General features: G+C 39.7%; 1 protein-coding gene and 1 long non-coding RNA gene across 2 annotated transcripts in view; one reads left to right on the forward strand and one right to left on the reverse strand.

Annotated features, from left to right (window-relative positions):
• LOC114486587 (uncharacterized) overlaps nucleotides 1-1,078 on the forward strand; it is a 37,872-nt gene extending 36,794 nt beyond the window's left edge. The window contains exon 3 of the long non-coding RNA XR_003680580.2: nucleotides 1,010-1,078. This is a non-coding gene — a long non-coding RNA (uncharacterized lncRNA). The remainder of the gene's footprint in view (nucleotides 1-1,009) is intronic.
• The window catches only part of HPSE (heparanase), a 35,130-nt gene that overhangs the window by 6,456 nt on the left and 7,948 nt on the right, over nucleotides 1-20,726 (reverse strand). The window contains exons 2-10 of the mRNA XM_024115414.2: nucleotides 16,311-16,456; nucleotides 14,441-14,566; nucleotides 9,618-9,791; nucleotides 6,948-7,116; nucleotides 6,583-6,630; nucleotides 5,987-6,080; nucleotides 5,435-5,541; nucleotides 4,191-4,305; nucleotides 1,173-1,291 (exon numbers count right to left, since the gene is read on the reverse strand). Coding sequence (XP_023971182.1) covers nucleotides 1,173-1,291; nucleotides 4,191-4,305; nucleotides 5,435-5,541; nucleotides 5,987-6,080; nucleotides 6,583-6,630; nucleotides 6,948-7,116; nucleotides 9,618-9,791; nucleotides 14,441-14,566; nucleotides 16,311-16,456 — 1,098 coding nt within the window. The remainder of the gene's footprint in view (nucleotides 1-1,172; nucleotides 1,292-4,190; nucleotides 4,306-5,434; nucleotides 5,542-5,986; nucleotides 6,081-6,582; nucleotides 6,631-6,947; nucleotides 7,117-9,617; nucleotides 9,792-14,440; nucleotides 14,567-16,310; nucleotides 16,457-20,726) is intronic.

Below are 20,726 nucleotides of genomic sequence, written 5' to 3' on the forward strand. Positions count from 1 at the left end.
GCCTGTGCTCCGCAACGGGAGAGGCCACAACAGTGAGAGGCCCGCGTACCACAAAAAAAAAAAAAAAAAAAAATAGTCATGGATAATACTAAGTATTAGTATCTATAGTGATGATGGGCCCTCTTTGTATCCTTCCATTTATGATAATATTAGGCTACTGATGTGGTCCTATTTTGAAAACATGATAAAAATATTGCTCTTCACACTGCCATTTTCTGGGCTTTAGCACTTCGAGATCTTTGCTGCTTTGCTAGGCTGCGTTGTGAGGAAGCCAGTCAGCCCATATACGTTCAAACATAGGGAAGTTAAATGGTAAAATGGAAATTTTCAGGGTTCATGTAAATTCCTAATATAAACCATATAAAGCCAGGCTTTTCCTAACCTTATGAAAAGACTGAAACAAATAAGAAAATTAAATCTACTGACACTTTTCAGAATTTTTCTACCTAAACCATTCCCCCACTTATTCCTAATGGGGCCCACTCACCAGAAAAAGAGTTCCCACTCACTGAAACTGGAAACAGTGTGTAGCTTTTGTAGCTAGAATTAGCATTTTAATATTATTCTATTAGGAAAGACAGACTGAAACTAAAAAGAGAAAAATCTCAGACTTAGGAACATTTTTCCTACCTCAGGCCAGAGTACTGGACTACAAAAATCTCTATGGCCTCTCAACTCCAGAAACTGGGTTGAAACTTTTGAAAACATGAGTGTTATTGTTGTTATTGGTCTCATTTTAATTCTGCTTCGTTATTAATGGTATGATGCAAAGGGATAAGTATATTCATGTAATTATTCATTCATATGAGTTCATATTCATATTTTATTCATTCATAGTCATTCAATTGATTAATCATTCATACAAAATTGGTTTTATGTGCTTCATTTGTATCATTATTTATTTAAATTCAGGATATATTTTCATTATGGATTGTGATAATTAAATCACTGTACAAATCTTTGCTGGACTGCAAATGCCTATGTTTAACCTATTTTTTTTTTTTTTTAGCTAGACTCTGGCACCATATCACTATGAGAATGAAAAGAAATAAAGAACAATGACACACCTTAGACCCACTGTATAGATAGAAGACAACAGGGTGTTAGAGTAGGAAGTTGTGTGCTTACTAATTAAAACTTGTTGATTGGTAAAGGGCGTCTTACACACTTACTGGTTGATGTTTGTGCAATGAAGATATACTCGAAGTTTGTTTCTGTCTGGACCTTTCACACTTGCCATTAACACATTGGTGCCCACAAGTTTCTTGAACAGAAGAGAGAGCCAATAATCCTAGTTGCAGTGATTGGGGAGGGGAGGGACAAAAATAGATCTTTACTTACTCTTTAACAAAAACAGTGTCAAGCAAATAGTTATCCTACAAAGAGTGTGACTGTTATCCTAGAGCTATTTTAAAAGGATTCATCTTTTGGTATGCATTACCACCACGAATCTGAGGGCAATATCTTGTTTGCTGCTTTTTATCACTGGAGGACTACACTTCCACAATTCAGAGGGCTATGCGTGCTAGGAGATAAATCTCAAGGATGCATGCAACTCATTGCTCAGAGATAGTTTAAATATTCTTTGTTGTCAATCATCCAAGAATTCAAAGCTCAAAGCAAAACTTTTAGATATAGACACATACACACACACACACACACACACACACACACACACACACACAAAGCCAAGTTTTAAACATAAAACTTCTGTTTAAGAGACTAAAACAATTTCCTCTGAAACCTTATAAACCCTCAACCCCTGCCCAATAAAGCAGTGCATTAGGCAGTGACCATCACTAGCTATGAAGGTCAAGAAAAGAGACAATCAGACATTATGTGTCTCTTGATGGAAGCACACAATAACACCTATGAAGAATTCTTGCAAAACAAAAAAACCCACAAAAATCAAGCCTCTGTGTCTAACTACCAGTTTACAGGAAATACAGGGGACAGAGGAACATGCTAAATGATACCACAGAAATAAATTTAGCAAAATCCAGAATGTGGGAAACACTATATAACAGTACCTGGTTTCTTTAATAAATTCCAAGGGACAAAAAAAAGAGAGGGAGAGAGAACTTAGGGATTAACGGACTTAAGAGATATAATAAATACAATATATGGACCTTGTTTGGATTCTGATGTGAATAAACCAACAATTAAAAACTTTTGTGACTGGGGGTGGTGGTGGTGTGATGAATTGGGAGATTGGGATTGACATGTATACACTGATGTGTATAAAATGGATGACTAATAAGAAACAAAAAAAAACAAAAAAACCAAAAAAACAAAAAAACCCATTTGTGACAATAAGGAAAATGTGAAACACTGACTAAATATTTAATGATATTGAGAAATTATTGTTCATATTTTAAAGTATGATAATTATATTTTGTTATGTTTTTACAAAGGAGATACATACTAAAATACTTATGGATAAAGTGGTATACCTGAGATTTGCCTAGAAGTAATCCAGTAGGTGGGAGGTAAAGAGTGGGTATGATTATGGATTAAACAACATTAGGGCTTCATATACTTTTCTCTCTACGTTGAAATTTTTCATAATAAAAAGTTTTGTTTTTTTTTAAAATCCACTCAATATATATATACCTCAACCCTTCCTTCTTGAGCTTGGGTAAGGTAGACTCAACAGGCAAACAGCTTTTGTTTCTCTGCTTAACTTCAAAATTTTTACTGGAGACAAGAAAAGAATCAGTTAAATGTTTTCAAAGGAGACGTAGCATGGTTCCATGACTTGGGGGTAGAAAGCAAGCAGGCTCAGGGCCAGGATTTGTACAGGATTCTTTAGAGTAACAATGAGACAGCTGTGTGACCTCCAGCAAATCACACAAGCTCATCTCAATTTGAACTTCCTCATTTGAAAAATGGATCTAAGATATCTTCCTTGCCACCTTCCAGGACTGTTTTGAGAATTCCCTGGGATTCTGCAGATGTCAAAGGTACCATTTACTCTTGCAAGTTTTTCTAGCTGACTTGTGAACCTTGAGGAGGAAGTATATTTAGCACATATACAAAGAATTCTTAAGCCAAAAGTTTATGTTTGGCTGAGAAGCTTTAGATAACATCATAAATAGCTGGTACTATTTACAAAGAGTGACAGGATAAGCTGACTAATTTCTAGGCATCGGACTCAAAGCAAATTGTGAAGAAACTATTTATTTCTCTTCCTTGTTCAAGGTCCATTTAAGAAGGGGCCAGTAGTAGATTTTGGATATTTGTCTAATGAAATGATCACATTTGGTTTAACTCATTTTATAAATGACTAATAATATACTTGGGGAAGATAGATTCCATTTTGTGCAAAGACATTTTGCTAAAATTTTTTTTTAAGTTATGAACAGTGTGCTCCATGAACTTGGACCACTATAGACTAAAAGCAATTTGGGGGGGAAATCTATCTACAAACCACAAAAGCCTAGCTTATATTTTGGCATGTGCTTTTTGCAGACTTTCTTAGCTTTCCTACAACGTTCAAGCAATTCCTTTAGGAATTATTCTTAGAAAAGAGATATTCTCAAATGCTATTTTAGACTATAAAAATCAAGGTTATACTTCTCAGGCTATACCTATGCTATCCCAATTTTTAGATATATATATCTTCCAGGTGGCTTTTTAGATAGAAAGGCTATATTTCCTGATTTAGTACCAGATGTAGTTGGAGGTAGGGTGGAAATGAGACTTTACTCATAAATATCTTGAAGATTATTAACAAAATAACCAATCGTATGGTGATATTTTTGAACAAATACATGGTACTAGCTTATCTTAAAGTTAAATAAATTATGATTTCATGACAAAAAAATTTTGCAACTTTGGATACTACAGGCAATTTTAACTTTGATTTACTTGGCAAAACATTTGATTCAAGTTTATCTTGTAAAATTGAAGTCATAAAATTTCAAATTACTCCTTTTTAAAAAAATCCCACACCATGCCCCAAATAACCCACATTAAAAACATTATTTCTGGCTCTCAATTTCTTGAGACACAAAAAAGTTAGAATGAGTGATCTCTAAGGTTTCTTCTAATTCATCTTTCCATGGTTTGGCTACTTACTGAGAGCATTGAATTTATTGAGAGAAGTGACTATTTATAAAAGGTTAATACAGGGGGCCCTTAGTATACTCTAACCTACTCACGATAATAGCAAAATAATGGTCACTTACAGGCAAAGGTTCAAAATTTTCATCCACTAAGTGGTAGTTTCCAGCTCCGAAGAACACTTGCCTCATCACCACTTCTATGCCCATTCTGGCCGACAGGCCCAATTTATCCAGCCACCTGGAACAGAGTGAGGCCAAGCTTTCTTCAGATTTGGAAAGCAAAATAACTCAGTTTTAACTCTACACTATTCTGATTTATTCCTCCGTGTGGGAGGAATTGACAGGAAGCCAGAAAAGTAGTATTAATTATCAATAAGTCATTCAGATGAAATAGAGACTATCCTTCACTTCACATGTTCTCACACTTCTGCATGATAACAAATCCTAGAAGACTATTAATGTGCTATAGGAGTCCCTATCAGGGTAGGACAACATCTACAAAGCGGAGTAGACAAATGCTCACCGTTACAGACAATTATTCTCCGTCCTGTGGGATCCACACCCGCCCTTCCCACCTCCACCCGCCGCCTCCCCACCCACATTTCCATGTGAGGTCTGAAGAAAGGACTGCTGGTGGTCAGCAGCACTAAAATGCGCAATAAGTAGAATCACCACTAAGCTTTTATGGACACTTCCTCCCCCTGTGTTCAGCCAGTGGCAAAACACACATCTCCCTTCTTTCCTCTACTCTTCATGCCTCCACAAGCATAAGGATGTGTGCTCTAGTCGGGGCTTATAAGAATGAGGGTAGGAGAGGAAAGAGAATAAAGCTCAATATGAGCATGTAGAACTATAGACTAAGAGTGTTAACCTAGTTATGAAATATAAGTAAACCAGTTGGTTTTAAAGCAATCAAGTTTGTGGTGCTTGGATAAGGGGGTGATTTAGTAAATCTTTAAATTCATTGGTAGCCCCCTCGGGTGTGACCTCATACTTCCAGGCTCTAAACTTCTTGGGAATCTATGAATAGAGCTATATGTACTCAGAACCCTTCTCATAGTCAAGGCTCTTGATGCACTCTTTTACAATGTATTTCTTTAGAGAAAGGAATGCTTGACATATTTATGGGCCATAATTAAGGAACAAAACTTCTAAAGCAGTTCATTCATACGATGATTAATTTGGGCACATGTTAAAGATGTCCAACCAACTTTAGTAAATCATTTTCTTGCAAAATCTGGCACAAACTTTGGAGCTCAGCCACAGAAACTGTCTTTGACCAGATTTTTGTATGACGAGTTATTTCAACTGAATAGAAGAACAGGAGAATGCTATCTGGTCCCTGAGACAAGTGCAAGTTCACTCACATAAAGCCAGCAGCAAAGGTGTTGGACAGCAAGGGCGCTCCACCCCCATACGCAGAGCTGGTCTCTCCTAACCAAACCTTCTTGTGGGGTCTGGTCTCCTCAACAGCCTATGTATGGAACAAGGAAAGTCTCCACGGTAATTGCAAACAAGCTGACCAAATATGACGCTGAAGATTAATCAATATTCAAAACCTTGCATTCCCAGATCCATCTGTTCAATATAGTTACAAAGTATTTTCACGGTCATTTAGGTCTTGGGCAATTAACTTTTATTGGAATACTAGGTGTGAAAGGAATGTAAATAATCCCATTCTTTTCTTATGGACTGTGAGAGTTCACTCTACCAAAAGGCTACTGGAAGTGTTTTTAATTTCTAATCAACATACACGGGTAAGACCCAACACTAAGGGGAACTGTAGGGGAATAAGACCTAGTGCCTGCTCTCTAAAATTGGAAAAACATGTAAATTTATATACCTGTAGAATTTAGGACTAGCTAGACTACAAAATAAGGACTCTGGTTTTACATTAAACAGAGAAAAAAGACTATTACCTGGAAAATTTTTTGCACAGATGAAATAAAAGTGTCCAATACATCAGGGTTTAGAAAATCTTCTTTGGTAGCAATTCGCCCATTCAAGTAGTAGCTAAATTATTCAGAAAATATTCAGGAAAAAGTAACAAACTTTACTTTCTGCTTTTAAGTTAATTGGCTGCCCTTGCCCTCCTTTCTACTTCTTCCCACCCCTGTGCTATTAAAAAAAAAAAAAAGCGGACGTTCTACTAAGGAGAGAACAAGATGGAAGGGGACCACTTATTCTGTCTTGAGAAAACATAGTCACAAATGCAGGTATTTGTGGGTTACCCATTCTTGGGCAAGCATATTAGTTTTAGCTACTATTAGCTACATCTATTCCATGACTTAAATGATAATGTGCCTTGATCTTGTAGAAACTACCACGTTACTTAAAACAAGTTTAAATTTTTGTTTTATTAATATTAAGATCCTAGTACAATGCTGCTTGAGACAGTTTCTTATCGGGAACTATAAAGTCAATTAGCAATTAAATGAAAACAATTTTTTGAAAACTAGGTAATAAGTAAAGCTAGCTTTACTTTCTCAGTATTAACAGTAGGAGACATACTTACTGATGCCATGTAACTGAATCAATCACTTCTCCCCCAGCCTTCAGGAAACTAGAAAAAAAAAATCTATTATGTTATCACTTAATCCTTATATGAACACTAAATGCACGAGAGTTGTCTTCCCTAGAAATAGGCTGGTTACTACTTTAGGATAAAGCAACACAAACTTCCTAATTCTGATACAAACTTTATCACAGGTGCCATTTGCCCCAAAATCTTTGGTATTCTGAGCCAGTCAATGTTTCCTCTTTTGGTAAACCTTCTAGTCAGGCAACAAATTGTTTAATAACAGGTGGTTTATTGAGGATTCTCCACCAAAGAAAAATATTATATTTAAGAAAAGTGGTTCTGCTTCCTCTAGCTCTTACCTCTTCAGCATCTTGACAGTCTTTCCTCGAGGCTGGCCAACATCAGGACCATAGAGTTTTGCATTTTTGAAAGCAGATTTTCCTAGAAGTTTATGCAACTCCATAAAATCTTTTCCTAACTGCAATCCATCGATGAAAATACCAGCCTTCTTCCGGAAACTGTTAGGTTCTGAAAGACAGCAATTCGCAAAATAATTGCTTACCTAGAAAATTTTTTATTTAAAAGCAAACATAAAAGCAGCATATAAAAGCAGCAGCGCATTTTTCATATTACAAAAACTTAGAATCCAAAGTCAAGGAAAGTAAAATCTCCAGTTATAAAGAAGATATTCCAGGAAAATAAAAATATGTTACATAACTGAAGTATTGGGGGTAATAAAACAGTTGGAAATTAATAATTGGGATATTAAACTAGTGGATATTCAGGAAATAGTCTGTATTCAGTATTTAATAACCTAATTTACTTTTTTTTTTTTTTTTTTTTTTGCGGTACGCGGGCCTCTCACTGCTGTGGCCTCTCCCGTTGCGGAGCACAGGCTCCGGACGCGCAGGCTCAGCGGCCACGGCTCACGGGCCCAGCCGCTCCGCGGCATGTGGGGTCCTCCCGGACCGGGGCACGAACCCGCGTCCCCTGCATCGGCAGGCGGACTCTCAACCACTGCGCCACCAGGGAAGCCCTAATTTACTTTTAAAAAAAGATTGTGTGGCAGAAGACATTTAAAATCCTATGTCTACAATGTAATTAAAAGTCTTCCTGAGGGGCTTCCCTAGTGGCTTCCCTAGTGGTGCAGTGGTTAAGAATACACCTGCCAATGCAGGGACACGGGTTTGAGCCCTGGTCCAGGAAGATCCCACATGCCGCGGAGCAACTAAGCTCATGCGCCACAACTACTGAGCCTGTATGCCACAACTACTGAAGCCTGCACGCCTAGAGCCTGTGCTCTGCAACAAAAGAAGCCACCACAATGAGAAGCCCACGCACCGCAAAGAAGAGTAGCCCCTGCTCGCCGCAACTAGAGAAAGCCCGCGCAGAGCAACGAAGACCTAACACAGCCAAAAGTAAATAAATAAATTTGTTTAAAAAAAGAAAGTCTTGGGCTTCCCTGGTGGCGCAGTGGTTGCGCGTCCGCCTGCCGATGCAGGGGAACCGGGTTCGCGCCCCGGTCTGGGAGGATCCCACATGCCATGGAGCGGCTGGGCCCGTGAGCCATGGCCGCTGAGCCTGCGCGTCCGGAGCCTGTGCTCTGCGACGGGAGAGTCCACAACAGAGGGAGGCCCGCATACCACAAAAAAAAAAAAAAAAAAAGTCTTACTGAGAATTGTAAGTGCAAATTATATGTGCATGTGAGTCTGGAAGTAGCAAAGCTGAAGGGAGGGGAGGGAGGCATGGAAAGTGTCCAATCTACTTCCCAAATTACCTTACTCTTCTCTTTCACCCCGGAAACCAGGGCTTCCCTTTGCAAAATGGGGCCCGAGGAAGAGGGGCACATGATGACACTCTTTTATCTTACTCTGAAGAGTAGAAGGAGGGAGCTGGGGATGGGTAGGGTAGAAAAGTAGGGAAGGTGAGATGTACAGAGATGGGTAATGATGGGTTCAGACAACCTATTATTCACAGAGTTGCTGCAGTAAAGTTGTTCAGCATCTGACTAAGATATGGTTGCCTTGACCCTTCCTTTTATTCTGTTTTCAGTGCTTCAACTTGCCAGTTATCCTCAGCAACCCAATCCCAAAATCTGCTGCTAGACTTTACCATAATACATACCACTATAGACATGTATCACTTCTTTGCTTGCTTTCTGGTCGGTCTGCCTCCCTACCTCTAGAACAGAAGTCTCAAGAGAGCAGTGACCTCCTACTAGAGCCAGACTGCCTGGGTTCAAATCCTAACTCCTGTAAGATTCCTCTCACTGATAATTGCCCAGCATCACACAGCTATTTAGCTAACCTTTGTGTGCCTCTTTTGTCATCTATGAAATGAATGTCATAATTGTGTTCACCTCGGGGCAATTATAAAGATAAAATAAGCTAATACTTATTAAATGCTCAGAACAGTGCCTGGAATAGAGTATGTGCTCGTGATATTACCACATCTCACTTCCCATTTTATCTTCAGTTCCATCGGCTGATGTGTGAACAAAGCATCGTAAATATGTTTGAATGAATGTGGCTAATCACTAGCACTTAGTTACAATTTATAAGTTCCTTACAATAAAAGAGTGACAAAGGAGACAATCAAGAGCTTGACGCAGGTACGACTCTGTACCGGAACTTCTAGCTTGAACCCATTATGAGTGTTGGGATGGGGTTGCTGAGATTGACAAGTTGAGAACAGAGGAAGGAATGGAAAGGTAAAAGCAAACTGCTTGAGTCCAACCTGCCAAGCATCAGAGGTCTAAGTGACCCTGAAGATCTCAAGGGAACCAGGGAGCTGTGGAAGTGCTCAAATGTAACGTAAACTGCGATTAACGATAGGTTCTGGGATACATAAGGAGTTTTCTGCCACAAGTAATTCCAAACTCACACCACTGAGCACTTACACAAATATTCCAAGGCAAAAAGCATGTTTGCTATTATTAAAAAGAAGGTCATAGATAGGAACAAATAATGCCAAAGGGGAATCTCCTTATTATTGAAATGTTCCCCGGGAGGGGGCAGGGGAGCACTTACCATTGCCTAGTTCCCAAGAAATGTTATAACTCTTGGAAGAGCAGTAGTCCAGGAGTAACTGAGCATTGGAACTGTTCCAGTGCAAATCTGCAGTTCGTAGTAATGCATTTAGACCAAAGATCAGGTCCAGTCCTGAGCAACTGGCAAAAGTATACAGCATATCCACTGAGCTTCCTAAAAGAAAAATGTTGCCATTTCGTGGTTAGGTCAGCACCAGAGTGCCGAAGTGATGAAGGCCTCCAGATTTGCTCCTCATTATGAATTGCTATTTCTATTGTTAAATGGAAGGGATTCCAATGAGTGCTTATAATTATGAATGCGTCAACAAAATTGGACTGGCAAATTTAAAAAATGTAGATATTACTTTATTTGCTTCAGCTGTTGAATCAAGTCCTATGGAAGGTACCAGAGGCTTTGGTCTGGCACTTGGGTTTTGTTCAAGTGACCTCAGGTGAACTGGGGAAAGTGCAGTGTACGGCTCAGGGCTCAACACGCACAGGCCAGATTTTCATTAGTCAGCACAAACCCCACCCTTCATAATCTAAACATCTCCACTCATAAACTCAGTCATAAAATAACTTGGTAACTTTGACTACATTTTTTTAAAGTTTTTGAAAAATTCTTGAATATAATTTATTAATTCAAAATAAATGGAATTTTACATTAAAAACTTGGCCTAGGGCTCTAGGACTGTGGTTTCCAAACTCTGCACCAAGGCACTCTGGGAAGTGAATTCACTGGTACGGTTTAGCAGATAAAAATACAGGACATCTGGCTAAATTTGAACTTCAGATAAATAATGAATAATTTTTAGCGTATGTCATGTGCATTATTTGAGAAATACAGCAAAGAAATTATTGTTTATTTGAAATTAAAATTTGACCAGGCAACCTTACTCACAGGGGCACTGCACGATCTTTTAAATTTGCAAGGGAATGCATCAACATCTGTTGGACATGATGAGAACTGTTACTATTAGGTTGTTTGGACCTAACAGCTTAATTGAAACTCTCAGGTATTTCTTTTGGGCTAGATGTGCTGTGAAAAAAATTACCGAGTCACTAAGGAGTTATTAAAGCTTTGGAACTTTTGAACTCAGCTTTTTAACCATTAACTAGCCTATAATCTCTTTTTGAGAGTGGCAGCAATGTCTTTTTGAGTGTTTAAATCAGTTATTATCTGCATAGATCTGGTGATCTTAATGTATATTTAGAGATATCTATTAAACAGAAATTCACTTCCCTAGTTAAAAAAAAAAAATCTCTATCTATCTGGCAAACTTACACCCTTTCTCCTTCAAAGTGGCTCTGTTTCGAAGTCTTCAGCCTGAACTACTTGGATTACCAGAGCAGTGAAACCCTAGGTTTAATACTGCCCATAACGGCTGAGGGGCGGTAACAACACTAGCAAGCTATTTTAGGTGTTTTTGGTACTTGCTGTGTCACCCACTTCCACAAAACTGCTGCCCATCATTAAGGAGTTACAGACATTGGGGTCTGAAAAGCTCTCTGAGTCCCAGCCTGTTCCTGGGATCTTAGGGCCACAGTGGAGGACAACGTGGGACTTTGGGATTATGGAGTCCTCCCCAAATCTCCACCCTCATTTTTCTATGAGGAAGCTGACACCCAAAGAAATAAAGTGCTTTGCCCAATATCACATAGCTATTTGGTGACAGTGCCACAGTAATAGAGCCTGTAATAAAGGCCCTGTGACTGTCTTAGTCACAGTTATCTTTTAGACATATACTGCTAATCATGTTGTAGAAGGTGTCCTAAATCAGGAATCATAGATCTGAGCTCCCAGCCCCACTATACCACTTATAGACTGAATGATCAGGAGTGACCCCTTTACCTGCATGAGCCCTGGCTACAGATCTACAATCTTGGAACTAGTACCATCATCCATCTACCTCACAAAACCAAGTTGAAATAGCACATGTGAAAACCCTTTGTAAGCCATAAAAAACTCTTACAGATATAAAGCACTATTATTGCCTAGACCTTCTACAAGGATTATGGCATTTTCAAAAAACATAGAATGTTTGCATTTTTGAGTATTTATTCAGCTCATTCCTTGCTCTTCCTCTATTTCCTCATTTTTCCAAAAACACTTTGAATTTAAGTAGCTTGAAATTCTATTATATGCCCTCTGTAACAGTAACATCTCCTAGAATAAGGGCTGTATATTACTGAGTTAAAATCCACTCTTAAAAATAAAACCCACCCAGCCTAGTCCCTCCTCAAAATGAGAAAACTCACAGATAATTATCCAATTCCCAGTCATTATCCAATCTCTTATCTCTTACTGTATGAAAGGGTGGAAAGATCCCTGGAATGAAGACAATCTAAATGACACATGATACATTGGCACTGACTATTGTACCATTTTTGTTTACATAAATGTGTCCAGCATCCAGTGTGGGAGCGGGATGTTGAGGAAGAAAGGTGGAGAAGAAGGAGAAAAAAGAATTAGCTCATTAAATATTATTATTTTAATAAGGGAGTCCTCCTTTCTGTAATTGCAAAATTATACCTGTAACATTGCTTCCTTTTCCTACCCAGACAGGTTTACAGTGTGAATCTATATTCTCATGACAAATGTTTTTGTCATTTTCTACTTAAGTGAAACACACCATCCAATGGGTCCTGTAATTAGAAAACTCACCTATATCTTCTAGGACACCTGTTTTAAAGGTGCAGGCCATTAAGCAATTAACACAATAGACTTTTGCTATCTCTTCCATTGTTCGATGCCGCATCATACGATGTTACTCAGGCATTACCAACCTTAGCCACGGATGCAGAGCCATGTGTAGAGACACCTATTGGCTTCTTAGATACTTTGCCCTGACCAAACGCAGTAGATTTCTTTTTTTTAAGATTGTTTTGATGTGGACCACTTTTAAAGTCTTTATTCAATTTGTTACAATATTGCATGTTTTACGTTTTGGTTTTTTGGCCATGAGCCATGTGGGATCTTAGCTCCCCAACCAGGGATCAAATCCATACCCACTGCATTGGAAGGCGAAGTCTTAACCACTGGACCGCCAGGGAAGTCCCATAGATTTCTATCTATATGTTTCTAATACATGCAGATTAAAATAGAAAATTTCAAATCAGAAGTCAAATATTTCCAAATACAAATTAACTATCTGTATTTGTTATACATTTTAGCATTGCCAATAGGGCGGCTGGAATTATACTGACCCAGCTACATAGTTAGTAAAAGAAGGGCTTTCTCCTGGTGCAGACACTATGAAGGCCCCGGTCCCAAAGGCAGGAAAAAGACGTTGAAAACCTACCATCTTGGCTCCAAAAAGATCATGTGAGGTAGCAAACATTTTAAAATAAAAATTTAGGACTTCCCTGGTGGTGCAGTGGTTAAGAATCCGCCTGCCAATGCAGGAGCCCTGGTCTGGGAAGACCCCACATGCCACGGAGCAACTAAGCCTGTGTGCCACAACTACTGAAGCCCACGTGCCTAGAGCCCGTGCTCCGCAACAAGAGAAGCCACCACAAAGAGAAGCCTGCCACTGCAATGAAGAGCAGCCCAGCTCGCCGCAACTGGAGAAAGCCCACGCACAGCAACAAAGATCCAACACAGTCAAAAAAAAAAAAAAATTTAAGGTAAATTGGCATATGCTTAAGATGACCAAGAAAAAAAGTATAAAGCTATAGATTACCTAATACCATAGAGTCTTCTCCTAGCAGGCCTATATCAGATGATTAATTACAAATAAGGCCTTCCTGCTGTGGGTCTCTTGGACTTCTGTCATCCCTTTAATGGGATCTGAGAAGGCCCTGTCCTGCCAAATTCTGTTCAACCATAGATCATGTTATTAAACCGTTAGCATAGCTCCCCCCGCCACCCTCTGCTTTAAAATGCAAAAAATAATTTAGAGGACCACATTTTCTATTAGCATATAACCTATTTTCTGATTTCTTATGTGTTACTTTTTCCCTTACCTTATAAATAAAAAATATAAAAATAAAAAATCCATTGTACACACTGGAATCTAGGTAGCGTATAGTAAAATCTTACAAAGAAATAATTTACTGTCAATAATGTACTCTTAGAAATGTTGACTAACCCAAACTAACTTCAAGATCATTTATTTTTCAGAAGTCAAAAGAAGACAGTTGTAGCCTATCTAAGCAGGTTATTTTCTTAACTGAGATCTGTGGCAACATCATCCCTTAGTTGGGTATAAAACATCAACTTTCGGATAAAAATATATTTCATAGTTAGATAAGGATTGCTTGTTTCAGTTGTTTTAAAGCCCTGCATGACATCATCCCATTTAAACACCAGAAAAGTGTTTCCATGAATGGAAATAAATTCCTGGTTAGTTGAGCTAGTCCTGTGTTTTCAAACCCAGAGGAAAGAAAATGAGAAAGCTGCCCTGCCAGTGATACACAACACATCACTGGCAGGGCAGTGGCTGCTTCTTGGAGGGGAAACAGAATGGACAATGAGGTGTGAATGGTTTCACATTTTACTCTTCACACTTTTATATTTTACTTTTACACAAGGAGTATATCCATGTCTTCCTTGACTTCCTAGTTCTTCAGAGCAGTAAAGGTCATTATTAGCTTGTGAATGAATGATTCTATATTTCACTCCGTGGCTAGTGGGCAAAGTCAGGTGAAGAAAAGTAAAAAACAGAAGTTTGGGGTTGAAGATTGCCCATTAACTCTTGCTAACATTTGAGGATTATGCAGCTTTACACAACTGCTATAGGGCTTATTAGATTCAAGCCCAAGTTCAAGCCATCCAAATATTTTGGGGGCTGGGACACTTGCAGGGTACCTTTCATTTCTTACTTGAGTAGGTACTGTTCTTGAACTTTTTCTGATACTGTTCTCTGAGTAGCAACTGCTCCTGGAAGGGCCATTCCAACTTCAACCTCCTCTCCACATCAGAAGGGACGGATCCAGATTCGCAAATATCTGCAAATGGAGTAAAAAATTTAGAGAATCTGTTTTCACAATGATACGGTTGAAATCCCATACGCTTATTTAGTTAGCTATTTATGTGACTAAAGCAGGATAATTGAGTTTCTGGTTGTTAAGTGTAACATCAGAGAAGGATATATTCTGCTATACATGTCAAATTTGCTGGCTAATCAATTACCACAAAAAAACAGCCAAAGGGCAGATTTCTGAAGAAACACTGGACATATACTGGACATAGATACATTGGACATAACTTCAAGTTATTTAGCAATTCAGAAGGCTCTTCAGAAACCTGAAATTACTAGAGAGCCCACCGGAAAAAAACATAGTTCAGTTCTCTTAAGGTTCACTTTCAACATACATAGAAATTTGTTTTACAGGAGTATATCTGCTTTGTGGTGATTTCCTCTTGCCAAATGGTAGGACAGGGAATGTTGCCTTTTATTCCTTCAAATTTGGTATCATCAAAGCTCCTGAGACCACAACATGTGTACTTGGAAAATCCACCACTATCCTATCAGGCAGACTGTGCTTCCTTATCACAAGGCAGCAGGGCTGCCGGGGACGGCTGCCAGGACTGGCTGACCCTCCAGTGACTTCCTTTCTGGGAAGCTGCACATTCTGGCTCTCTGACAGCGGGTGCCTCATCCACCCCTGTGCTCACAAAGGATGTTTCTGAAGCACTTGGATAACCCCAGTGATCCCCCCCTCCCCACAGGATGAAGAAAATTGATGAGCAAAGGACAGTTTCCTATCTAAATTTATGAGACCTTTTGAATGCATATGACTGGTGAGAAAGGGCCAGGTCTAAACATATTCCAACGTGTTATACTAAGAAAACTCTCCTGCTTTTTTCATTTTTTCTAATTACTATTCTATCAGTTGGCACAGTTATGGATTAATGATTCTAAACACTTCCTAACTGCAGAAAATAAACAGAAGGAAATATGTAATATATAAAATAATAAAATATTGTTCATTTATATATATCATAATTCATTATTGTAATTCAATGATGTATATGGTTTTTTAATAACTGTTTAGATAATGATTTAGCTTCCATTTGATGTCTGTATAGCACTTACGAAAGACACAGGGCAAATCCTCGTGGCGCCTCAGGGTGTTTCTCAGATGAAGCCCACAGACTCCCAATATCAGAATCACCTGAGGAGCTTGCTAAACTTGTAACCTAAGGTTGGAGCCCAAGAATCCAAATATTCAAACTCACCCCAGGTGATTATGTTTAGTCAAGAAAGTTGGAGAACCACTGCCCAACAAATCAAGTCTTGAAATCCATTCTTAGAAGCAGAGCATATCTCCATGTCCCCTTATTACACCTTTCATCCACATTTTTTGGAATAAATGGGTTTCGATCAGTGCTGTGTCTTGAGCAGGAAATACTCTTTTTGTTTTGGTGCATTTCTACCCACAGGCCCCTCTAGGCAGCTCTGTCCTTTTAGCTACAATCATTGTTCTGTTTACACCACAATTAACTCTCCCCTGCCCCAATGTTGTGTCCAGCACACCATCCCCCCTGCCCCAATGTCTCACATTCATGAAAACATCAGGAGGAGGAAACCTGCCCACCGCTTCCTCCTTTTGTATAGGTGCCTCCACAGGTCTGCTGGGAGCCCTTCATCTCTTATTAATTGTTAGATGTGAGCAATAGCTCTTCTCTGAGAATGCCCACGACTGACTCAAGTTAACTCAGATATATGGTTAATCTTTAAAGTTTCACCCTGGTTGACTTGAGATTGCCAGTAACTTCTCTCTTCAAAGGTTGGTTCCTTCTTGGGATCAAAAATGAGAAAGTCTGTCTTCGTGCCACCAAATCTCAGGTATGCGGGAGACAAACCTCTGGCCAAAGTACGAAGCTTTGAAGAACTGTTATGAAGACAAGCAAGAAATTAAAATTATTTTTTCCAAGACAATGCAGTCAAACACATTTACTCCCTTCTCTCTTGGTGGACCCATTTCCTAATAGCTGTACAGGCCCTGGAGGGAGAAATATCGCTCTAACAGGGACATCGTCTCAGTCGGAATCTTCCTAATTGCAAGGCTGCTCTTCTAGGCACCTGAGAAAACTTGGAGCTCTGACTCGGGCAAGAGCTTATATTTCAACTTGACAAGCAGTATAATGTTCAGTACTTTCAAAAAATTCATAACCTTTTGTGATTCATAGAGGAAAAGAGGTGAGAGAGTGGAAAGATGACTCTGTTTCTTTGAAAAATAGATTGTCTTCAAAAATATATGTTCCCAGAGAAGTTCATAAATGATTGGGAGTCCTCCTCCTCTCCCTAACCAAGCCCTACCTCCACCCCAAGGAAAACCTTCCTTTTAAATTTAAGTCAAATGACTTAGAACGATGTAAGAGTCTAATTCCTACCCACCTAGGACACTTCCAATTCAAGCAATTCTAAATGCATATGTCATCAAGCCCAAAACGCTCCTGATAGGTGCCTATTATGCACTCAGAATGGTACAGAATGCTATAGAATGGAATTAGAATGATTTATAATTCCTTCTCTCAGAGAGATGAAGATGTCATGAATATTTAAGTGAACAAAACTAAAAAAACAGAAGACCCAGGTAACAGGGACACTTGCCATGTATTTCTGAAGCCTCACATATGTGATCCTGGCTTCAGTGTTCTCTGGAAAGCTCTTAAAACACATGGAACCAATGCTGTGTGTTCTCAAAATGGCCCAGTTAATTAGTTTACATTTGGGTTTATTTCAAATTGGAAAATCATGCCAGGAGGACTATCTAATTGCCAGTATTTCTTGACATCCTAGGAACTGAAGACAGGACCTAAAATTTAAAATTTCAATGTGTGCTCCTGCTTTAACTATATATAGTGCTATGTAAAATTTCTGTAAGATTTCTTTATATTTGCTTAGGAAAGAGAAATTAAAAGGTGGAAATTGACCAAAGGATCAGTGTCTTGCGTTAAAAACTTCAGCGATTCCTCCTCACCATTTTTTTTGTTTGTAACATGAAAGCATTTACAGTACTACCTAGGCACTTTTGCCTTCATGAACCTCTTTCACCATAAAAAATTTTTTTAAATTATATTTTGTGATGATATTCATGTAAAGACAAATATGTTAACATTATATATTAAAACATTTTCTTTGACCTAGAAGTTCATTTTCTTAGGAACTTAAAAGAACTTGAAATATTTTCGAGGGCCCCTGAACCTATTGTGGGTCCTGGCATGAGGAGATGTAGCACAAAGTGAGACTTCAGGGATGTTATCAACATGGAATTGACTGAAATACCTGACAGCACCAAAGAACTCTGGGAAGGATGGCATCTGCCAGGAAATCCTCAGAACCTCTTGAAGATAAATGGGAATGTTCGCTTGAACTGAGTAAGGATTCAGAAGAAAGCCATTTCCACTATGCTATGAACCCAAATAAAACTAAACTGTAGGGACTTCCCTGGTGATTCAGTGGTTAAGATTCCAATGCAGGGGGCACGGGTTCAATCCCTGGTCGGGGAACTAAGATCCCATATGCCTCGAGGCATGGCCAAAAAATAAAAAAAATAAACTGTAGGAAGGGGGAATAGCACATTATTGTTTAATGGGTACAGAGTTTCAGTTTGGGAAGATGAAAAAGTTCTAAGATGGCTGGTGGTGATGGCTGCACAACAATGTGAATACACTTAATGCCAGGGAACTCTGCACTTTAAATAACCACAACTTTTACTATTAAAGGAACATAGACATAGTATGATTTCAACAATGAAAATAATATATATATAGAAGGAGATAGCAGGAGTCATAATTATGTGATGAAATGGATGGTAGACTCTTTCCTATTGCTTTTATGTATTTTTCACATTTTCTATAATAAGCACATAATATTTTAATTCATACAAGGTGACTCTGTGTGTGTGTGTGTTTCTGTCTTTTTAAGAATAAGTGAGGGCTTCCCTGGTGGCGCAGTGATTGAGAGTCCGCCTGCCGATGCAGGGGACACGGGTTCGTGCCCCGGTCCGGGAAGATCCCACATGCCATGGAGCGGCTGGGCCCGTAAGCCATGGCCGCTGAACCTGCGCGTCCGGAGCCTGTGCTCCGCAACGGGAGAGGCCACAACAGTGAGAGGCCCGCGTACCGCAAAAAAAATATAATAATAATAATAATGAGTGAAAAAAACAAGATTTACTTAAAGGAGACATAGTCATCCATTAATTTATTCAATAAATATTCATTGTAGGCACACTCTGTGTCAGGCATTCTGTTAGTTGCTGGGGCTACAATGGCAAACAAGCCAAAGGTAGCTGCTGTTCTCATATAATTTATAGTCCAGTGATATATATATATATATATGAACAAGTAAATAGGCAATTCCAAAACAATGCTATCAGAACATACAAAGAGGATCTTAACCCAGACTTTGCCCTAGAGGTAGGAAGTGGTTAGAGGTTTTCCAGGGGCAAGTGTCTTCACTGTTAGATGTTCAAAAGGAAAAAATCTTATCCAGATCGAAGATAGTGAGGTGGGATTGAAGAAAGTGTTCCAGGTGTAGGGAAAAGTCTGTGCAAACACCAGAGGTAGAAGAAGGGAATATGGCACCACCGAAGAGCTGACAGGTGTGGCGAGAGCCTAGAGACTGGGGACAGTGAGGTGCTGGGAGAAGATAGAGTGGAGAGGCAAGCAGGACCATATCATGGACGGCTTGTAAGCCACCATGTCCAGTAGTTCCAATTTTATATTAAGGCAGTGGGGAGCCATGGAAGGATTTAAAGCAGTGGAGTGCCCACACCAGACTTTTATTTTAGAAAAGAATCTCAGGCTGCAGTGTAAATAACTGAATAGAAGGACCAAGACTGTGGTCACATTAATGTAGACAGAAAGCGATGGGCTGAGGTAAGGTAAAAACAGTGGGGATGAAGAGAGGGATAAATTCAAGATACATATGGAGACAGAAATACTAGATTTGGTGTTTAACTGGATGTTGGAGAAGAGTCCAAGATCACCCCTGGGAAGCATCTGGAAGATGGGAATATCATTTGCTGAGATGAAGAACAGGTGATAGACTGGAGATGGGGAGGAAGGTGGGGGCAGGGCACAGTGCTGTAGAATTTGAGATGCCAGTGAAAACCAAAAAACATTGCCATTAGGCCCTTGGCCATGTGTGCCTGGAGCTCAGAAGACACATAAAGGTGAGGTGTAGAATGGAGAGTCCTCAGTCTAGAAGTCAATGACTAGTGAATCCCTAGCCCACAGGTGCAGAGATGTGGCCCTAAAACTGATACAAGGAACTCCCTCAGAGTCACTCTGGGTTGGCCCTGTTCCACTGCTTTTGTCCAGGCACCGCTTATGGTCCTCGATTTTGATTTTGATTGTGTTTGATGATAGAGGAAGCTCATTTAGATTTGTGTAACTGGTATCTGTAAGGAATTGAGACGGGAGAGACTGGTGCTGTCTGGGAAAGGAAGGGAAAGTGAGCATCAGGGAGGAGCTGTGGTATCACAAGATGTGCGTCTGTGCACGGACTTGCTCAGATGCCTGAGGATCAGAGCCTGTTTCCCAGAAGTGGTGACTGTACCACCTCGGGTCACTCTCGACCATATTACCCTGCCTTTATGTTCTTCATAGCGTTCACCACTCTCTGAAATTAGCTTCCTTTTTTGTTGATTTGGTTTACTATCTATCCCCACCCCTGAGCTAAGCTCTGTGAAAGCAGGGACTCTGTATGGCTCATCAGAATCTCCTCAGCACCTAGATGAGTACCTGGCCCACAGCTGGTGCTTAATAAATATTTGTCAAGTGAATGAACAGTTAAGTCCAGTCTGATGAAAGGGCAAGTGGGCCCAGACAAAGACTGTTTTCTGAACAAAATTAAAACCCAGTGCTACGGCTCCTGCCAAGTAAAGGAAGTCACATGTTTCGAAGTATTGGTATGAAGGACCTTTTTGTTTGTCTCCTTTGTAATGGAATAGTTTCTTGTTTTGAGATACAATTTTGATACCCTCTGACGAAAACCAGATTTAAAACAGCTGCAGGGCTTCCCTGGTGGCTCAGTGGTTGGGAGTCCGCCTGCCGATGCAGGGGACACGGGTTCGTGCCCCGGTCCGGGAGGATCCCACATGCCGCGAGCGGCTGGGCCCGTGAGCCATGGCCGCTGAGCCTGCGCGTCCGGAG

The sequence above is a fragment of the Physeter macrocephalus genome, chromosome 7 (assembly GCF_002837175.3).
Source record: "Physeter macrocephalus isolate SW-GA chromosome 7, ASM283717v5, whole genome shotgun sequence".
NCBI classification, from domain to species: domain Eukaryota; kingdom Metazoa; phylum Chordata; class Mammalia; order Artiodactyla; family Physeteridae; genus Physeter; species Physeter macrocephalus.